Source organism: Lonchura striata, chromosome Z, assembly GCF_050655825.1.
Source record: "Lonchura striata isolate lonStrDom1 chromosome Z, ASM5065582v1, whole genome shotgun sequence".
NCBI lineage: Eukaryota > Metazoa > Chordata > Aves > Passeriformes > Estrildidae > Lonchura > Lonchura striata.
Genome location: NC_140740.1, coordinates 59,199,198 through 59,222,308, shown reverse-complemented (window position 1 = coordinate 59,222,308; position 23,111 = coordinate 59,199,198). Strand labels below are relative to the sequence as shown.

The 23,111-nt window shown below is 34.6% G+C and overlaps 1 protein-coding gene across 1 annotated transcript in view; it reads right to left on the bottom strand.

Moving 5' to 3' along the window:
* CWC27 (CWC27 spliceosome associated cyclophilin) overlaps nucleotides 1-23,111 on the bottom strand; it is a 96,286-nt gene that overhangs the window by 68,629 nt on the left and 4,546 nt on the right. The window contains exons 5-10 of the mRNA XM_021534375.4: nucleotides 22,771-22,869; nucleotides 22,507-22,610; nucleotides 21,490-21,559; nucleotides 19,000-19,079; nucleotides 16,770-16,803; nucleotides 12,758-12,933 (exon numbers count right to left, since the gene is read on the bottom strand). Coding sequence (XP_021390050.1) covers nucleotides 12,758-12,933; nucleotides 16,770-16,803; nucleotides 19,000-19,079; nucleotides 21,490-21,559; nucleotides 22,507-22,610; nucleotides 22,771-22,869 — 563 coding nt within the window. The remainder of the gene's footprint in view (nucleotides 1-12,757; nucleotides 12,934-16,769; nucleotides 16,804-18,999; nucleotides 19,080-21,489; nucleotides 21,560-22,506; nucleotides 22,611-22,770; nucleotides 22,870-23,111) is intronic.

Below are 23,111 nucleotides of genomic sequence, written 5' to 3'. Positions count from 1 at the left end.
ACGTGGTTCAGAGACCACTGGATTAGAGCTGTTAACAAATCACAGGTGCAGCCAATTAACCAAGAAATGACGTAACAATGACTTCCAGTCTTAAGCATGAGGCTTGTTCAGCAAATAACGCTTTTCCATCAATGAGCTCAGTATGACTGCTTATCAGCCAAACTTAAGAAGAACTTCAAAAGGTCTGTACTGCTGATACACTTCTCATTAAAAAGCGATCTTATTATGAAATTATCCAACTGTGACTATGGTATGCTTTGCTGTTCTTTAACTTGGGAAGCTGTCAAACAATGTGCATTAACCTTTTTCCTGAGAGGATCACAGACTTTCAGGTGCACAATAAGCTAAAATGTGAAATAGTGGAAATGGTGGTAAGAACTACATTGTTGTGTTTATTGTGGGATTTTGCTTGGTTGCTTGTTTTTTAATAATGTGTTCATTTTGTTGGTTGGTTTTGTTAATTACCTTCCCACCTCACTTCTCCCAGGTGAGTATGTTTCAGTGTCTTTAAACCTCATTCTAGAGGTTTAAAGACACTATGGAGATACAGCTGGGTGCAGCATAGATTTTGTACGACTCAATAAGCCACACTGACTCCACACATCATCATGTGGTACAAAAGAGTCAACTCCACTGCTCTAAGAACATGTGCAAGAACACACAGGGTGTCTCCACATGTTATCAGATAGGCTGGGCATGATTTTAAGACTTTCATTCTACATTGAAGTAACATGGTTTATACAAATTTTAAAACCAAGGTCTCTTTGCAGATAGTTAAGACCCATTTCTTTAGCAATACACAAAATCCACTAAAAGTCAGACTGACTTTCACTAACTTGTGCAGCAGTATGTCCTTCTTTTGTAATATCCCTTAGCTAGAAATGAGCAGACAATAATACTACAGCATAACAGCATTGTACGTTATTCTCTCATGCTCACTTTTATGGTCCCCATCTGTCTGATGCCTCAAAGCATTCCCTAATTCACTGGAAAGTGAAGGGGCAGTGCCACTAATTGTAGAGCTCTGACATGCAAGAGAACTAGAAAATAAGTCACAGTGAAAGTAGCAAACTGTAAAATGAAAATTCACATGGTATATCCAGCTCCATGAACCTGTGTATTTGGAACTGCTGGTCCCACTGCCATTAACAATGCTACTTATATTACCAGAGTTATTTCCTCATGCCAGATGCTATAATATCCTAATAACCCCTCAGACTAACAGCCATTCTGTAGTGTTGGTCCAACCCTTTTAGACCTTCTTGATAAAAAAAACAGTCTCTACAAAATGCCATGCTCTACAGAAACTAGCAATACTAGCAATACAATCCAGTTACTAGTAAAAGGTATTTTGGGTTTAAGAGAACAGTAATCTCCAGCAGAATAAGGAGAAACTACATGAATTCACTGAATCAGTTTTCTGTTGTGTGTTCATTCACAGACACCCATATTTACAACCTTTAACATACTAAAATACAAAAACCTCCCACGTGACTTTATTTAAAAAATTGTACTCAAAAAGATGCCACAAACACATGATATTTGGCTTTATACTTTGATTTTAGCAGTATCTTGAATTTTATACTTAAGGTTCTGGAAAATACAAAGAATAAAAAACTGCATAGAATAAAGCTGGGTATTTGTAATTTGCTGCCAAAGGCCTGAATCAAAAAAATGGTACCACATAGGAAAAGATACTTATGACAACAGACAGCTAAAGATATACAGACATTAATCTCTGAGCACATGCAGAAACCTCCATACATAATTATTATTGTTTTATGTTAGGGATTAAAACCCCTCCAGAAAAGAAAAAGACTTACAATGTTGAGAAGGAAAAAATAGCTCTTTCTGCTCATGTATCAGAGAAAGCCTGATATGATACCTGAGAATGACATATTTTTCTGTCTTCTTTAATTATCCCATAACAGAAAGAAAAATAAGTAAAAATAAGCATCAGAGGAAAAAACAACATGGTCATGCAGTTTGCTTCCAAGTGCTTTTTAGAAGGTTTCTTTGAGCCATGAGGAATACTGGTTGTGAATAAAATAGGAGGAAAAATCTAGAGAATCGGGGAGTGAAAGAAGAGGAAACAGCAGTGTTATATCATTCTTTATAATGAGAAAATATAACTCTGCTAATTATATGCCCAAGACTGACAAGGTGTTCTTCAGCAAAAGTAACAGAACCATAACTTAGGGTCATGACAAAATTTTTTGTAGCACTGGTGGACATAAGAAAAGAAAATCAAACTATCTTGTGTGAAGAAAGAAAACAGAGTATAATATTTGATGAAGCTGACACATAAAAAAAGCTGGGGAAAACTGTAAAATGCCACAAAAGAAGGTTAATACTCAATCTTCTTGATACACCAAAGTCCAAGAGAAATTTGGTACCATTTGCAAATGAAGAAATACTAACAGAAGGCCAGCAGATAAGTGAAAAAGAGTCCAAGAGGAGCCAAAAGGACCAAAAAGAAGTAGCACTTTTATTTACTTAATAAGAAAGACAATTACCAAAGAAAATTTTTGTGGAGTATATTCTCTACATTAAAGTGGCATTTTTTTCCACCAAAAGATAAGAAGGAGATAAAAGAATTCAGACGTCTTGTGTGCTCTATTAGGTAAATCACTGAATGAAATTATCCTAGCAGTCTTTTCTGCCTTATCCTCTCAAGGTTCAGGCTTTTTGGATGTTTTCCACTTTCATTAGATAAACAGCTTCTTCTCATTAGAAGCAGATATAACCTTATAAGGATTCAAGCTGGGTTTCCTTTATTCATGTTGATACAGATTTTTTTCATCCCCTCCAACCTTACCCATTCTGTGATTCAGATCGGAAAGTTCTGTAATTTATTTTGTTTCACTATTATCGAATTTCAACTATTAACTACTAATTATCAGAAATGTAACAGAACAACTTTTTAGGCAATAATTGAATTCCCTTATTTTTATTTACAGACCATTACTCATAAACATTCCATAACCATAATATGGTAACCAACATCACTTCTTCTACACTATATCAAAAATACTTAGTACCTGCTTGGCTCTGTAGAAAGGCATGTACAAATAATAAAAATATTTAATTGTAATATGGATTGAATGTTAAACAGCAGATGTGATGTTTAAAGAAATTGTTTGAACGTACTCCAGTCATCCTTCACTGCAGTGCCACTTTAAGATATACCATTCACATTTACAGAAAATATACTCTATAATAGAACGAAAACCCTCAGAAAGTCTCTTCCCATGCTACTCAACTCTTTTAAAACAAAGAAAGGAAACGGAGCATGAACATTTAGCAATTAAAAAGTACACAGCTATACCACTGCTAAATCCATCTTGTTATGTTACAAGAATAAAACTGAGAACACTCCAACTCTTTGAAATGGTATCTTGCCGACTATATAGTGCTAACAATTCACTGTATAATACGGATTACACATTCTCACCTCCCATTACACTAACTGCATTTTCACGGGTCATATACGCATCCTTTTTTCCAGGTGACTAGACAAATGCACACACAAACTTCACCTAAAAATACACTGAGTCTTGCCAAGCAGCAGCAGGATGAAATATACCACAGTAACAATCCCGTCTTTGTCCCAGCCTAACACTCTACCTATTAACATGCTTTGATGCTTAGCCAAGAAAAATCTCAGTGCTGGGATTCTGGGTTTTGTGCCCAAACAATCTGGGCTTGTGTTGAATATAGTATAGTCTGCTTTTAAGTTACTGCCAATCATTAACTCTACAAAGAGTATGTCTGGGATTATTTTGTCTTTACAATGAATATTATTAATGTAAAGAAGGCAGAAAAATTAACATTATTTTGAAAAGAATAGTGAATTGTGCAATCCTTAGCACTAAGAAAATAGTCTTATTCAGAACATAAATGCATTTCTGAAAAAAATTCTGGAGTCATCTTTTTTTCCCCTGTGTGTCAGTAATATGTGTCCAAAATACTTAATTTCTTGAACAAAATATAAAAATGCAACTTGAAAGAAACCCACTAGATTCTTAAACTTGCAGATAACTTCAAAACTCATTTTTATCAAAGGAAAAGTAGGTAATTGTTTTCAGTTTCTTAAACAAACACAGAGACACTATCATCAGTCAAAAAATAACGTAGGAATATATTAAAGAAAAATGGTTAAAACATGAAACATTACACTTAGATAAAAAAATTATTGCTATCCTTACAAAAAAATAGACTGGAGTGATCCCTCATGAACTGAGGAAAAGAAGTATCTAAAGCAAAAGAAAATATCAATTAAGTGATGGTAAGAAAAAAACAATAACAAAATGACTTGATAAAATATATAAAGATTAAAACAATAATAAATGTCACTCAAGGTTCTAGACTAAGCAAGAGGCTGTTCTCATTCCACTTTAAGACTGATATCTTTTATACAGTATGCTGTGGACAGAAGGGGCCTTGCCCACATTCTGTACCCCTAAAACTTGCTTAGAAGGCTCTTGTCTATGACAGCTTACTTCTGGCCTTGATTTTGTAGCTGACTTTTTAGAATTTGATTTACTGAGGTTGTGTAAGCAATGAACTCTATTGAGAATGCCACAAGCAACTAGAACACTCTAGTTGTATAAAAATTGGCAAGAAAACCAGACCAAGTGGACAAGAACAGAAGATGACAATCTCTGAGACAATCATAAAAAGTCACTAAATCCCAAGGATAAGGATTTTTTTCTGTCATTTTCACCAGAATATTATTTTCTTTCCTTTATTCTCATACCATAAAATTATTATTAAATTCCATTCCAAAGGAACTTCATTGGTTGTCAAGCTTATTTACAAATTTTTGTTTACACTAATAGTTTCACTGCGATCATTGAGTCACATTTGCAAAAGTGAGCAGTTTTCATTTTGTTGTGGATAAATGGCAATTTAAAAATTAGCAATTTCATTTCAAATCCTTACTGAATTTATATACTACAGCAAGTCACTCAAAGCATACAAAATACACATGAATTAATGTAGAATCCTATCAAAATAAACATCTGACATATAGGTAAGTATGACTGTAAGAATATATGGCCTGTTGGTGACTGTATATGATGTAATTATAAAATTAGGATATCAGTACCAAACCAAAATACTCTGAAAACATTTACCTTCTTTCAGACACTTGAAATATAAAAAACTAAGTATTTTCCTTTTTTCTCTTTACATCTGTAGTGAATCTGTGCATGTGAGTGTGTGATTTACTAGTTTAACATTTGCCATAGTCAAGATCAAGCAAGGCACCATAGAAGTATCTAACATTCTTTTTCTGGGGATCTGGTGTATAAAGACATGTTCACAGAAGCCAAAGAAAGCCCAAACAGAAACAAACAGAAAGTTCAGTTTATAAATTACAAATATGTGAAAGTATTTATACCTTCTGAAATGCAGAAACTTAGAACTGCTATTATATCAACACACTCAACCAAACTGGGTTTTAAAAGAATACATAAAAATAAGTTCCTTTTGCAGGTTACTTTCCATTCCCACTGTTTCTGGTACCTAGCCAATGAATTTCCACCAGTTAGTGTCTGTGTTTCTTCTTAACGCCACAGGAGAAAAAAAAAGTTTTCAGGTAGCTTCAGCTTATGCATATTTGCATATCATTTGCAGTGGCTATAAAACACAAGACATATTCCCTTAAATAATTTTAAATGTATTTAGAATTCAGGAGAGTCCCATCTTCAAACCACTGGAGGCATGTGTCATTTTGTCTATGTTATTTCTGATATAAACTTCAGAACTCTTCAAAGGTAGAGCCCCACCTGCGCTCTGAGTACAAGCTGAACTTGGCATGTGAGCAAGGACTGTATGTGTTGGAGTATCTGTAACTACAGCGTAATGCCCAGAAAATGTTTTGATCTTGACAACTGGCAGGTGCTTTCTGTGTTCTTAAGCTGTAGAGTTAATTCATAAATAATAGAATAACTTCATTACTTCAAATAATAATCCAAATTCTAACCCTTTACTGAGCCTGAGTCCTGCCCAGATTTCCATAAAGTGCTTCTCTAGTGAAAGAGCACTGTCCTGATACACACTGAAAATACTCAGGTAAGGAACTACCTGCATTATCTCCTACAACCTTGTCAGGTTTTCATGGCCAAGTCTGCATGCTTCAATTAATACCTTCTCACGAATTTATATGATGAACAAGAAGAATTGTCTGATTTAGCTAGTATTCTTGATGTACTGTATCTAACGCAAGTGACTAACCTTATAAAATTTTGTTTGGAAACAGTTTAATCAAGATACAGAAAAACAGAAAGACTGAAATACTGCCATAGTGTTTGGTATATGTATCAGCACATTTCAATGCCCAGTATTTCTCCAATAAGCTTTTCAAACAACAATTAAATGCAAGAGTGAAAGAACAGAAATGGAAATCTATTAACCACTGAAGAATAACAAGCAGAACACTTAGAACAGTCCTAAATATGCTTAGTGTAATAAAGGCCACTAAAAGTTAGGATTTAAGAGAAACATTTCAATACCGTGAATCAAAATAGGATGAGTAGCAAAGATTTACTTACTTGCTCTCTTGAAATTCATCACTGAGTTTTTGCACTCTTACAGAAATATTAGTTAGAATTTTATTCAATATTATTTAAAATTATTTCAGTATGTGATTAATAGCTACTTTTGCATAAAGTTGAAATGTATACATTTAATATATACATTGCTTAAAATTGTTTAAAGCTTTGAACACTTATTTTAGTATCAAAATGGCCTGCTTCAAATTAAGTTAAAATTAAACAACACAAGCTGTTTTGCCAGTGTATTACTAAAAATGGCTCCTAGTTTTAAAAAAAATCCATAAAGATGGAGCATATTAAACACAGAGTGAACAAGCCTTTTTTGAAATACAGAATTAATGATTTTTAATAAAATAAAAGTATTTATAATTTCCCCATGAAACACAAGCATTACCCTTAACAAGAGATACAGAACCATGGAATGGTTTGTTTTCAAAGGAGATTCAAGAGGGATGATTAACAGTTATTGCCTCCAGGACCCTACAATTGCAGGGACATCTTCAACTAGATCAGGTTGCTCAGAGCTCTGTTCTGCCAGATCCTGAACAAACTGAATGGGCAGAGCATCCAACACCTCTCTGGGCAAACAGTTCAGTGTTTCACCGCCCTCATTGCAAAAAACATCTTTGTTTGACCCTTTATTTTTTGAAAAAAACAAAACCATTGCCTCTTATTCTTACTGCAAAAGACCCTGCTAAAAAATTTATCCCCATCTTTCATTCTGGCTCCCTTGCCCAGCTGGCCATACTTATGAAGAAGCCCAGCTGGTTTCCTGGCCTGCAAATGCATGTTTCCAGCTCATGTAAAGCTTCTTGCCAACCAATACTCCCAAGTTTTCTCCTTAGGGCTGCCCTCAATCCATTTTATGCTCACCCTCTATTTGTGCTTAGGATTGCTCTGACCAAGGTGCAGCACTTTGCAATTGGCACTGTTAAACTTCAGAGTACAAGGAGTTTCATTTTGAGAAAAAAATTGAAAAAGGGGAAGTTTAGGTTGTGGAGTAGCATACAAATTTTGACACAATGCTGTCAGGGAGTTCCTTAGTAGAACAAAGCATAAGTTCCTGACTGGTTGCTAACTTCGCTAATTTTAGAGTCAATCAAAAAAAGCTGAAAATGTGCTTCCCAGTATATACATGTAAGGAAGTCTTAAAAAAATCCAGCAACACAAAAAAGGCCAAAAAACATCTTCAAGAATTAGGCTACAAAGTTATTGCTTAAAATAGTTGTCAGAGGCACATAACAATTGAGTAGAAAGATACCTATACATTCCAGTGAACTCTACTAAATCCAAACTGCCACAGTAGCAAACTGTCATACCAGAACTTCTATGCAACCAGGGCTTGCTGAATAAAACAAAAGCCGAAGATCTAATTGCCAAAATCTAGGAACTAAAAAACAGAGAAAATGACAACTAATTCTCAGAGAGTGATGATTGACAAGAAACTGGAAAGCCCAAGCAACCTAAGTGATATCAGTTAAAGGCTGTAAGAAGGGCTGACATGGTCAACCTGTGACTGAACAGGGAGGTGGAAGTAAAAAAAAAAAGTTGCTGCTCTCTGTATACAGTATTATTAAGGCTAATAAGAGATTAATGATGAAAGAGATTTAAAGAATGTTTAAAAATTGGAGATGGAAAAGAATCCAAGCAATTTGAAGACTAGAAAAAATTTCTTACTTTGAAGTCCAGAAAGAACTTAATGAAAGGACTCAATTAGAATTTAAGTGGTTGAAGTAAGAGAAAATACAGTCTGCTGAAGTGAATTTCAGAAAAAGGCTCAGCAAAAAATAATTCAGTAGCTACAAGTTGAACCCAGACAAATTAAAATGTAAAACTGGAAGAAGTACTGTTAGGAATCATATATTTAAGTACTGGAATAGAATACACTCACTGACTAAATATGGAGGAAACTACACTCTCTTGACATCTACAAAAATTATGCATGAATACCTTTCCTGTTCAGCTGTAGCCAAACAGTGAGTTCAATACAAGGGTAACTGGCAGTAAATTATGGCATGAGATACACAGTTTATCTAATTGTCTCCTTTGGCTTAAAACACTACTAAGAAAATACCTAAATTTGCTGTATGAAAACAGAAGCTTTTCTCTAGGTACACTGAAGTTTGAAGTCAGTTGCAAAAAGTGTTTCCATTCAGAACCTCAAAATCCAGTCTTACTAACATACAATGTCTATTTTCTGGTGCTAAACTGAAAAACCAGGAAAAAACTGAAAAACTCTATTATTGGACAAAGCCTGATAGTAAGTTACACTTAGTTTAAGAAAATGCTAGTATTATTAGAAGTACAGTTATTAAATTTAAAACAGTAGTTTTATGAAGAAATATATCTGTTCATATAGAAACAGATAACACTTAACATTCCAAAGTAATTAAGTAGCTCTAAATATATGGTACTGGCATCACATTACTATAGTTATTTACTTCCAATTAACAGAAGTAGGTTGCTGAACACAAAACAAGATACTAGATTAAGTTTAAATAAGTAGAAACATAAATACATATTTTTACTATGTTTCACAGTGTAGTGCTTGCATTATAAGCATAAGGTAACAAGCACACAATAACTACATTTAAAACAACATATTTTAATGTAAATTATTAATTTACAGATACAAAATATCTAATTCATAGTTTATAACAACTGCAGATTTATAAAGAGAAAAGTTTTGATTTCAAAATCTTTTTAAAAAGATTTCCATGTGATCATGTAAAATTACTTTTGGCTTTTCCACACCACAGTACTATACAAGCATTTAGAAAAGCAAACTTGTGTGCTCAGTGTGGCAATGTTTATTCATGTTGATGCCAAGAAAATGTTGAGGTGTATTCACAATATTCAATTTTTACTGTATGGTCCGAACTGGATTTAACATGAACTTGAAACCCTGTCTGGCATTATTAACTTTTTTTATTATAATTGTGTCTAGATGACAGGACCTGGGGGTGTAAGTTTTTATCTAAGTTGTTTTTCAACAAAAAGTAAGACTGAGGAATTACATCTTAAAAACTGTTAACAGGTTTCTACTTTGAGGATGAAGGAATTAATTACTTATATATGCAACAGAAAATATGTAAAGCTTCACATATGATTTATTTTACCAATGACAAGCAAATGGATTTAAGAAAATAACAGGAATGCAAAGAAGTGGCAATAGACCTACAAATTACAAGTAGTTGATAGTAGTAGTTATCTACTACTACTATGCATCTCCTTGGGATAGTAATAGTTTGTAAAACAAAATAAATACGATTACTTAGTTCAACTGCAAATTATAGTCTTATTAAGAGAAAATATACAAGAGGAAACATCAAATTCAATTCAAATTATATTAACTACTCAAAAAGTCAGCTTATCTTCCTCAATAGTTCAGCTATTTTAAGCACTTATTTCATGTTGCCATTTAATACCATACCCATTACAAGGACGCAATTAAACTTGATTATACACTGAAAACTGTACAATCTACTGTATTTCACCCCACAATGCTTGTCTTAAAAACAAAAAGCACTGAAAATTTTTAAAGCTAGTAAGCAGAAATGTGTAGCATCTGAGCTCCACCTACAGGATGAAAAGAAATCTTAATTACCAGACTACAAGAGGACTATTTACACTGAAGCTGTCAGAGTCATCTCAAACCTCTGCCATTTTACAAATTTAATACAATGCCAAGAAATTTTATTACTTATGCAATGATGGCAAACACTTCTTCTATCTCTAAACATTCCTATAGGTAAACAGCTGTTTTAAAGTGTGAAGTTTAGATTTAAGCTTTTTTAAAAACCCCAGACCAATAGAGTTTCTCTAACAACTTGCCAGAATGATTGGGAGACTTTTTTTCTCAAGTTATCTAATACGAAGTTGTCAAGTGTATAAAGCTATATTAAAAATATACACAAGAGGTTAAAATGCATACTGAAATGACTAAAATTAACTTCATCATTTGAGCACTTCAAGTATGGTTGCATTTAGAAGTGGTATTGGATCTCAGTACCATGAATTTGAATAAGTGTCTATTGTTTTCATACTGCTTCGCTAAAATACACCTTATAAATGCATTTGGATTAAAAGAAACTGGACTGATACAAATGAATACTGTTTTGCAGAAAAAGTCAAGCATGTAAAAGCAGTACTCTGAAACAAATGTTAGAAGTTCAATTATTCTACTAGCACATTTAAGTATCTGAAGGGAATAAATTTTGATATCAGAAATTTCTTCAACCTCTGATATGTCTGTAGCCAATACCCTCAAGCTATGAATAGCCCATCCAACTTTTTGTTCGATATTTACAACTCCCACATTCTGCCTCTGATCAACACAGGCTTTGACTACAGTAGATGGTGAACACCCATGAGTATATTATTAAACATCTCCAGTACACTATGAAAATAGTCACTATTTCAGACAATGAAACTTTATATTGTTTATCTTACTTTACCTAAACAGACCTCAAATGTAAAAACACATTATTTATAACAAACAATACTGTGCCTTTGATTTTCATGCCAGAGGACTGCAGACAATTATTTGGAAAAGAGTAAGTCTAGAAATTTATGTTACTTGTGATATTAAGCAGTATCTCCCAAGGCTATGGCTCCCAACTGCTAAAATGCAACCAATAAAACCCTCTTCTGAGTTAAGATAACCCATTTGGCTTTAATACTATTACTACTGCCTCCCTGAAAGAGCAGAATAACCACAAACAGAACACATTGACCGACTACATGTAGAGCCAGCAGCTTACAGACTGACTACACAAATGTCTCTTAAAATAAGCTACAACATCATGCAAGCTTGGGCTTTGAGTACCTCATTCCTAAGGGTATTCTCTAGCTTAGTGTTCTCTTCATGCTACAAACTTGCTATTATACCTTAGTCAATTTTGTTTCCAGTAGCCGTTCTAATAAAACCCCAGACACAAACAGATTGGTGGAGAGGTAGTGGGACAGATAGGTAGGCAGTAAATATGTACAGATTCCAAAGCCCTTTGCTGTTGTAAAGAAGTTATTTGGCTGCCATATAGTTCAAGGATCTTTTTCAGAGAGAGCTTTTCTTAGAGACTTCCAAATTTCTAAATCCTTGCCTTCACTACCGAATATGGCTATTTAATGCTAAACTGTAATTGTTTATTTTCCCCAGCCAAGAACAATTAATTGACTCTGAGAAGCTTAACACTGTGTCAGTCTCAACCACAGGACTAGCAACCAGATTTTTGGATTGAAGTTATCCATCATACTCATTGATCTCCACTTCCTGTGACCATCTGTTTACAGCAGAGATAGTACAGCCGCCAATTCCCAAAGCAACACACATCACAACTTCAAAGACAACAGAAAGAAAAGTCAGAGGATCTGTTTTGCAAGATGTCTTGTACATGTTCTTTAAAAAAATACCTAGTTATGTCTAAGATAGCCATAAGTTCATGATATTCTATTTTATGTACTGCAATGTGTACTATATCCAGTGCTATATGTACTAATATGTACTGCTCTTACTGAGAGAAAGGAACACTGAAAAACAGAAAATCAGTGCTCCAGAATTAGTTTCATGCTGGTTTCAGCTGAGGTGGAGTTAATTTTCCCTGCAGTAGCCAGCATGAGACTGTGTTTTGGACTTGTGTTGAACACAGAGCTGTTATATAGAGAGCCAAAGTCTTTTTTGCTTTTTGTACTGCAAGCAGGGGGAATGGAGTGTCTGGGACCTATGAGGAGACAAAGCCAGAACAGGTGGCCCCAGTTGACAAAAGAGGTACTTCAGGCCACGTGACATCATGATCAATATAAAAACTGGAAGGGATGCTCACAAACACTGGCACAACTAAATTACATGACAGGAATCCATGTTTTTATGTCTGTAAATAAAAACTGATGTGTCCACTGCAGTGGAAAGCTGATACACTGCAGGGATGAACATTGTGTTATACCAGACCACCAGATGACTCTTCTTTCTGTGAGTCTCAGTGGTGGACAATTACTATGTGTTAACACAGGCAAAGAAGTTGCTAAACTCAATCTTACGACTGAGAAGATAGTAAAGACTGACAAATACATATAAATATACTTTATTTCTGACTCACAGGGAAAAATAAAACTCCCATACAAAGAATCAATACATTTTGAAAAACTTAAAACTGTAAACAATCTAAATAAAAACACCTACCAAACAACATAATCCTTACCTGCGACTAGTTGTTTTTCTTTCTGTCTTGGTTTCTTCCTCTTGAAGTTGCTGTTTAGTATTTTCACTTGTATCAATTTTCAATTTCTTGGCAATGCGTTCCTTTATTTGAAATCTCTCATTACTAGCAGCTTCATCTTCTACACTACCAGCATCTTCATCATGTTCCTTTTCATCCTTTATTGATTTAAAATGATAAAACTACTTTAGATTTTTTTTCAGTAAGAATGACAAATATGGAAATCTTTTTCTTATAAATATAATCTCTTCCAAGAAAAAAGCAAACTTTTCAAAGAAATATATCCTTATTTGTTTCAGAGGTAACAAAAAAATCACAAATATGACAGTTTCTTTTCCATACACAAATTACTTCTTATCTGTAGGGTTAAAAAACTAAAACAGTCTATTCTAGACTACTAATTCCTACAGGTCTGTAAATGACATCACACAGTGTGATATTACCCGTACCATTGTTCGTGAATCCAAAATTTGATTGAGACAATAAGATTGTCTCTCTATGGTATTGAGATATGATGGTACCATCTTTCATTTTCCACTGAACGAAAAACTTAACTCCCTACCACACAGCTATACTACAGTCATGATGAATAGAACAGGGTAGCCCATCAGCTCCTATTAGGGAATTTATAAATACTAAATTGATCATAGCAGGCTGTGAAAACTTGTGGAATCAATCATTGCAGCTTGCTACAGAGGTCAAAGGCGAGGCCTCAGGCCTCCACGCCTAGCACAGGTAGGCAAAAGGGGATAAAGCACCTTGGATCAAAGACATTTGAAGGGAGAAATAGTTGGAGAATGAACAAGTGGCCCGACCAGACCAAAGGTTTTAAGTTTGACTGTTTCCTTCATTGAAGAAGTAAGTCTGTATTAACCTTGATTGAAGAATGACAGCTTGAAGATGACACAGTGTATTTTTTTACATTTACTTTGGTGTGATGCTCATCAGCAAAAGGAAAGTGTAACATGCTACGTGATCCTAATTTTTGCCAAAGAAAGAAAGGACACTAAGAAATAGTCATCTAGAGGACTTCACTGTATCCAGGAGACTGCCAGAATGTAAGTACTTGGAAAGGAAGAACATGTACATGTCCTGCGTGTGACAGAGGTAGGACAAAAAGTAGTATGAAGGCCTTGTCCATAAACATGGAGGAGGATAGAATAAAAAAGGTAAAAAACAGAAAGAGGCAAAATTTGGGAATAGAAGAGAAAAATCAAGAATTGGATTTCAGAAGTTGTAGTGGAGTCACTGTTTAGGAATCTTTTGGAATGTTTAGATTTGAGATTTAGACAAGACAAGACCAGTCAGAATAAGAAAGAATTTCTGAATATTCAGCACAGTAAAACAGCTGAATATTTTGCCAATGAAAAGACTGAAAGGTTGTTGGGGCAGTTTTGTCTGCTCCTTTTTAACATGGGAAGAGAAAACTGGAACAGGATCGACATTTCCCTTAATTTACCAGAAAGATATTGTTTGACATAGGAGATAATGAAACCTTCTGGAAGATTTGCTTACATGATAAATTGTCAGAGAGATGGGTGACTACAGATCTCAATAGCAGGGGGAGGTCCAAAAAAAAAAGTGTGTTTGAAGTCTTTAGCAGTCAAGGACAAAGACAGGCTCCTGGTGGAGATTTGACTAGGGCTTAGGAAAAGCATTTCACTGAAACACAACTAATTGAACAGGAGAACTTCTGAAATAAAATGCACAACTCTAGACAACCAGCATTTGCTAAGCAGTAAGTTAGTTAAAAATTGTAGGTATCTGACTAACATGAAGAAGGTTAAAATTGGAAAGACAGAACAGTTTAACTTGTCCCACTTGGCTAAATCCACTACTTCCCAAACCATACATCAGCCTTAGTTTGCACAGTATTTCACCATTTTCCTTCTAGAAAAACACAGAGTAGACAGGACATGCCCTTCCTCCTCAACTGCTTTCCCTCCTGCAGCTCTACTCTTTTCTCCTTCCCAGTCTCCTCCTTCAGTCCCTCTTTCTCTCAACAAACAGGTCTAACAAAAGATTCAACAATCCAGACTGAACTGCATGGCACCTCAAAAGGGAAGTGGCTGGTCTGTTGGCTGATGATTGTTCTCCTTGTGACATAGAAATACAAAACTGCCTGCCTGAAAGCTATACTACTTCTTGTTGCTGTTATTAGCTGGGTGGAGTTGCCTTATTCTTCTACTCTTCTCCTTAATATGAAAATAAAAATTGAAATGAGACACTTTGTGACAGAATGGCTACTGTATGTAATGTGATTTTTCCATTTAAGGAAATTATTAAACTGAGGAATGGATAATTAATTTTATCTACACATAGGACTACATTAAACTTACTGTTCAGCAACTGACACACAAATAGTAAGAGAAAAAGAAATTGTGCAGAAAAGAAATGTCACTCGTGGGAAAACATTTTGTTAATACATTTCATGTAATGTTTTCATTAACAACTTGGGCACAAAAAGAATCCTACCAAAATAGCTATGAGGTACTGCTAATACAAAGGCTCTCTCAAAAAATTAAGTGTACAAATTTGAGGACTGCAGTAAGAGAAACAGGATGGTATTTAATAGCAGGAACAGCAAGGCCAGGTGTGGCCAGGTACTTAGGGAATACTAACAAGAGTTTCTCATACATGTTATGACCTTGTAGGCTGGGGGAAGTAGGAAGATCTGGAAGAATTATTTGCTCCCAGGTTTGGCTATAATACTAACAACATGTTGCAGCTGTGTAAATGCAAAAGTGATCCTATGATGTGCTAACTAAAATAATTCCAAGAGAGATTATAAAATACTACTTCACAAGACCCAGGTAACTGCCTGAAGAGCTAGATCTTAGCTAAACCTTAAATGGAATACAATCTAAAGAGAACACCTCTCCAGGAAAAAATGAGAAAAAGCCTTCATATTTCCAACTTTGGCTTAATTAGTATATTTATTTAAATTTTTATTCTTCAGCCTAATACACCCATGTTCTACACTCCCCAAATCCAGTTTGCTTAAGAAAAGGATATTTGAATATCTGAAAATTACTAATTAAATAGCATTTTCCAAACCCTTCTAACACTAAAATGCTCCTATACAGCAAGAATTACAAAGGAGAAGAGTGAAAAAGCCCAAATTCATACTATGCCTTGTGAGAAGAGAAAAAGTGTCTAAGCAGATGGGCTTTTTTAGGCACATGAATGGGACTGACTGTGCTCTTCCTTCCACTGTGTCAACACACAGTGTAGATAATACTTGTGCATGATGGACAGATGTAGAAAACAATTACTTTCCAGGATTCAATTAGATGAATGGGAGATTACAGTGCTAGTCATATATTACATCTTTATCTCAATGGCAATTCAAAGGGGTACTCCCATGATCTATGTCTGGAGACAGAGACATACTTCAGGTAACAAATTTATGCTTACTGGCACCATGTATGACAGCTTTCTTGCACTTAAACTGCCTCTATGTTTAGATGAATGTTACTGCTTGACTATTCCAATTCCATCTTTCAGAGGTGACAATCTTCAATACAATTTCACTGATACAATTTAATAATTTGCTGAGTTACTGTTCTCTTGAAGAAATCTTTCAAACAGGACTCTGACTCACATGCAGACTTACCCTCAAACACTGCAATTATATAATTATTCATGACAAACTTGATTTTAGTTATTTTTTTAGAAGAACTTTCAGGGTGTTTTATCACTCTGGTGGTTTGTCATCCTTTGGTACACAAACCATATCCCATAATCCTACATAACTAATCTACTAACTGAAATATGATACCATCAGTTTCTATAAAACGTAGCAGGTAGTATGCTAATTCTACTCTGTTGCGAATAGCCAAACCTTAGAGCTTAGAGAGAGCCTTCACACTTTTGCCAGAAATTTGACTTGAGCTAGCTCTTAAAGATTTCTAAAGTAACATTTGCCCCCCAATGGATATCTTATCTGAACATAGTAAAAAACAAAAAATTATTAGTAAAAAATAATACTTGCCTCACTCAAATCCTGTTCTTCATTTGCCACTTCACTAAAAGAAAAAAAAAAAAAGTAACTACTTTAAAGTCCTAGAGATTTAAAATAATATTTAAAACTCAACATTTCTTAAATAAAAAAAATTGTTAGCCACCTGAAAATTTAGTAAACTTACTACTTTATATCATCCTCACATTTATTTTAAAATTATCAATATTATTTTCTATCATTTGACTGTCACAACCTTTTCTAATTAAAAATACTTAAAAACAAGGGCATTCATGCAATGGACAAATCTTGAGCTATTCAAGCAAAACACTAATACGTATAGTTAAAACCACCAAAACTCAGTTGAGATGCTTTTGGTCTCATTTATCAAACAATTAGTAGCATTTCATTGCAACTAGTTTATATTTTGGAAGATGCATTTTACTGATACTTAAGCTTAACATCAAGATTTAAATTTGTTACACAGCTACAGATTGGTGAATTAAGAAAGAAATCTATCTGAATACACTATAGCTAACACACCCACTGTTAATTATCACAAATAATAAGGGTCCTTGAACCATTTTAACCCACATTTTAAAAAAAGAAATTATGCTAGAGAAAAACCAAGGAATACTAAAGAAGTCTCACAAGTCAAGGCTTTGAAGTGTGCTAAAAGCAATCAATAGTAATCAAGATCATTAAAGAAACACTAGATGTGTTGCAATCAATGACATTATTTAATAAAGTGTTGCACCTGAGTCAGGGCAATTGCTGGTATCAATGCACACAGGGGATGAATAGACTGAGCAGCCCAGCAAGGAGGAGTTGGGGATGCTGGTGGATGAAAAGCTGGACATGAGCTGACGATGACTTCAAGCCAGTAAGCCAATTGTGCCCTGGGCTGCATGCAGTGTGGGCAGGGCCATGGGGGGGATTTTGTCCCTCTGCTCTGCTGAGATCTCACCTGCAGTGCTGCATCAGCTCTGGGGTCCCAGTACAGGAAGGACAGAAACCTGATGGAGGGACTCCAGAAGAGAGCCACGAAGATGATCACCTCTCCAATGGGGAAAGGCACAATAGGTCAGACTGGAGAAGACCCTAGGGACACCTTATAACACACAGCCTTTACATACTTAGCATGGGTCTGTAAGACAGGGACAGACTTTTTAGCAGAGCCTGTTGTGAAAGAACAAGGGGTAGTGGTTTCAAACCAGAAGAGGGTAAATTCAGACTAGACATAAGGAAGATGTTTTTTATGATGCAGATGGTGAGACACTGGAGGAGGTTTCCCAGAGAGGTGGTAAATACTCCACCCCTGGAAACATTCAAGTCCAAGTTGAATGGGGCTCTGTACAACCTGATCTAGTTGAAGATGTCCCTGCCCACTAAAGGGGGGTTGGGTGTGATAAATTTTAATGGTTCCTTCCAAACCAACTAGTCTAGGATTCTAAGATAAGCAAATTCTTGGAGTTAATATATTTTCGTGGATATTTCTCACTTTATAATTCAACTGTGGTTAAAATCAGAATTTATAAAGTAGAAAAAATAGAGAAGAAAACCAAGCTTATTCAAGCACAAAGATCTTTGATTAACTTGCTATTTTGTTTGTTCTTTAGAACTGGGAAAAAAAAAAGATAAATTCTAGAAAGTTGGGAAAAGCAACCCTATAGAATAATCACAGCACAGATCATCTTCAACATGAAGAAAATTTAAGTAACTTTAAAAGTTTAGGCCATGAAAGAGACAGTCTATGGTAAAGATTGTGGTAAAGAGAGGTACAAAAGGGACTGTCAACTTGCTGTTTCTTTCAGAATGAAAGTTAGAATTGGTGAAATGCCACTGGTAGCATCCAGGTTGAGAAGAAAAAGGGAGGATATTTCTTCTGCCGTAGACATGATGGTGGAATTGAAACAATGGACTTAATACACACTTTGAGGAGAGCTCTATTAAAGGTTACCAAATAGATGAACCACATCAAACTCCAACAGTCCTTTGACGTGAAAGTTGATGGCAGCTGGAAGACTACTCACATAAACTTTACATTTGCACTGCTTTTACTCTTTACTGGGCATCCACTGATGGTCAGTGGTGGTGACAGCTTAGTGGGTTAGAGAAATATGTGGTCTGATTTAGCACTGGCACTCTTAATTTTTTAAAGAGTAATGTGAATTGACATTTCTTAAACAAGTAAACATGCTGATAACTGGTCATAACATATTGAAAGTAGATCTGCTCTAGAAATTGGAAATTACATACTGACCTTTTGACAGCAGGAACTGAGCTAAGATGTGGATCATTCTTCAGGAGATCATGACTACTTTTACTTTTTCCCTTCATGCTCTGTTAAAAGAAAAAGAAAAAAGAAAATAAGCTATTATTCATTTCATATCAAGAGGCTAGATAATGAAAAAGGATTATGGTAAAAAAAAACATAACCTGTGTTTTTTTAGTTTTAGCCTATCCAGTAAGCATAAACACTTTTAAGAACAGAAGGAAGATAAAGTGTTCCAGAAAGAGAAACATCAAACTGATTCCACAGATTTATTTTTGCAATAGCAATGCACTTAGTTTTAAAGGACAGAGAGAGAGGAAAAAAAAAAAGGATACCGTTTAATCACGTACAATCATTACACATCATAAAGGTAGTAGGTGTAGCACATATACACTTGAATGAATAAAGAGGTAAGAACTTAATTTTCCAATAATGACACATGACAACTGAAAGAACCATCATGTGCAAAACAGTACTTATTAATTGGAAGAACACTAATTAGATCCCTAAGGAAAGAAATTAACAAACTGCAATATATCAGTCTGGAATACATAATTTAGAAATGATCTACTGACACAAGAATTCAAATAAAAAGAGACAGTGCAGTTAGGAAGCATTCTGCATGCTAATCTGAAAAAGAAATATTCTTCATTTTCAGAGAAAAATCAGACTGAAAATCTCTGCTGCAGGAACAGTCTGTACTGTGAATGTCTCCTTTGCAGATGCATTGTCTAATGCTTTTGGGAAGACAAGTAGACATGTGGACAAAATTTTATTTATTTAAATGCAACTACAATTTTTTTTTAATGTAGAAAACAAAGACTAACACATTCAGCAAATGAAAAGATTATTCCTTCATTAAGGAAGGGTCAGTGTGCTTGGAGTGGTGCTGGGGCTGTGTATGGCAAAATGCTCCAAACAGGTACAAACAATAAGCAGTTTGGACACTGAAGGCTAAGACTGATCAATGACCAGTGGGGGCCCTAGAGCCAGATCCTTGACTGCACTAATGGCTTTAAAGGGGTTTTACTCAGAGCTTCTGTGCCCCTCTTAAAACAAGCAAGACTTACTGCATCTAGCAACCACAAAAAGCTCATAGGATTCTAAGTTTGCAGGTGTCAAAGAATCTCAATAACAACTTTGACATTCCATTTTTCTTATCAAAAACAAAGAATGCAAGTTAGTGCTGATACTCATGCATTTCAACTTAATCAGCTTAAGATAATGTCCAGAACTACAGAGACACTGATCTAGACCTCTTATGAACAAACAATGAGGTATCAAAAAGGTTTTATTTTGTTAAAAAAAATGACGAGAAATTCTTCAAAAAGAGTTGTTGTGGTTACTTATCTAGCTCCAACCAATCCAGAATTTAGTCAGGACAAATAAGCAGATGAGTTTTTGAGGCTGAATTGAAAGAGAGTATGGAAACACTGAAACTAGGCTTATCATGAAAGAGGCATTCTATTTAGATAATTTTAAACTGAAAACAAGTATTTGGCATGAAAAGAAAGGAAGTCCAAGCAACTGAGTCAAACTCAGTATCAGAAACCAGATAAACGGCCAGAGCAAAACAGCAGATGAGCATATTAAGGTAAACAAGTAAACTTTGTCTGACTGGTAAGTTGAAAAAAGGAAAGAAAAATAGTTAAAGCTGATATTGAAATAAATCTCTATTATCATTATCTCACTATAATATTGTCCATCATTATTCACTGTTTTTCTTTTGTATTTCAGCTAACTTCTGAGTACTAACAACCATTTTTTTCACTTATGTGGTACAGGATGTAGAACCATGCTGTCTAATCACTAACTCAAGCAGCGATGTACTGTAGAAAGCCTAGGAGTCTACCAAAACAACTTCGTCAGCAGTAGAAGATAAATCAGAAATTTATTTAAGAAATTTTTAAATTAATGTTATTTTAGTGCCAAGCCAGGAAAGGAAAAATTAGACCAATTCTGGTTCTGTGAATGCAAACATTTCACTATAATGCACTATTAAATTATGATAATGGACTATTTTTTCCACAATACTCACATGTCATTTTGCTTACAGATGGATGGATAAATGTAAAAAAATGGAGCTAAGCATACACTGGAAATGCATAAGATTATCCTCAGTAATCAAGTATTTTACTATATAATTGCAATCATTAATAAAGGACTTGAAAAAGAATAAAGTATCAATTGCTTCCATGACTTTTAAACAGCAGAGATAAACTTATACTATGAAACTTTTTGTTCATGGAAATGTAACATTCATGGAGTAACTCAAGGTGCCCTCAAAATCAAGAAAGCTATGAACCTCTGTTTTTTCAAAATGCTGTAACAGCAGAATCCTAAAAACTGAAGAAACTGCTATTATTATTGTTCAAAATGCAAATGTAGGGAGAAGACTAAAAACTTTAAAGCTTTCCACAAATATGCAGAAAAGATAATTAGTTTGGAAAGACAAATCACGATAATTTGGTACAATACCTGACTAACTCTACTGACTTCTTCCTCTTCTTCTTCAGCTTCTTCCCCAAAGGAAAGCAGGTTAAAGTTTCTTTAAGAAAAAAAAAAAATAGTAAAATTTTAAATACTGTCTTAGTAACATTCCATTAACTTTAAATATATTACATTCATATTATACATGACTTTTTAAAAAAGAACTTTTTATCCTGTTAAATGGACCAATTCCAACCAACTACTGCATTTTGCTTTGCAATAAATCATAAATATTCAGAACAGCATGTTGTATTATACTCCTGAAATACAACATCAGTTAAGACAGTTTAAGAAATCCTGTCTTGACTCACTTTCCCAGATTCTTGAATGTTGACAGTTCTGTTGCAGTTTTTTCTCAACAGAGCAGCATTCAAGACACAAATTTTCAAGATATGAAAGCTCAGAAATGTATCAAATGTGTACACATTCACAGAATGCAATTAAAAAAAATGAGCTGTAATTTATTTTTCAAGAGTTAATTGTTCACTTTGTTGGAACCAGTCAGCTGCAACATGTTCTATTTTTATGCAGCAGAACTGACAGCATGCCCACTTTAACATTCCTATTACTTTTCATCACATGTTTATGAATTTTCATTCACAGAAACTAAAATTTCCCATGTCAAAATGCCTGCTTCTTGCTAAGTTCTACAATGGGGGAGAAATGATATATGAGGAAATAAGTTTAAAAAATCCCAAACAACTGAGCTGTGACCCAGTTATTCCCACCAGGAGGTTTTAACTGCAGTGTCATCTCAGATGACTGCACATAGCAGGACATAGGAAAGAAACTACCTGCTATTATTTCAAAAAACTACACTGTGCATGAAACAGTTACAGCTCAGCAGATGCACAGTAACATTTCAGTGAGAGAAACTAGATTTGCATGACCCCACCTCCCAGAAACAAGGAAGGACTTCAAACGCATAAATGGAAGCAAAAACTTGCCAAGGTACAAATTAAAGGTGAAAGAAAATGAACCACCATTTCTCTTGCATATATTTACTTTGTGCCTTTTACTTTAGACTTTTTAGTTTCTTCTTCTGGTTTGTCTTTTTTCAGTTTTCTGTTTGGTCGTGGGACAATGTCATCGAAAGGATTAAACAAAACCTGTTTAAAAAAACAGTATTTTAAACATGTCTTTAGCAAATATTTTGTAATTAAGTGGTTTGATATTTTAAAACAATATGCAAAAGGACAAGCCAAGTTTTCTGAAGACTATGCACAAAAAAAAATTTTAAATGTCACATTTCAAACAGAACATACTCACCTCACTACTCCTTATTTTGTGTGGACTGAGAGGTCTCTCTTCCTTGTCAACCTCTACTTCAGCCAGACGCAACATATTATATATCGTATCCCCTGTAACCTGGCAAATTTACAAAGAAACGCTTGAAAGTGCAAGACTGTAATTTGTGTTATTTATTCTTCAAAATACAAGACAATTATTATGTAAAAAATTTTGAAAGTACAGGTGCTATAGGAAATACTGTAAGCATGTAAGACTTCTAAAAGACAGCAAGTACAATGTAATGTACTTGTAAATGTACACAATGCAGTACTAGTAAATTTTAAAACTCAAACAAAAGTTTGGGTTTTAAAATTTAATGG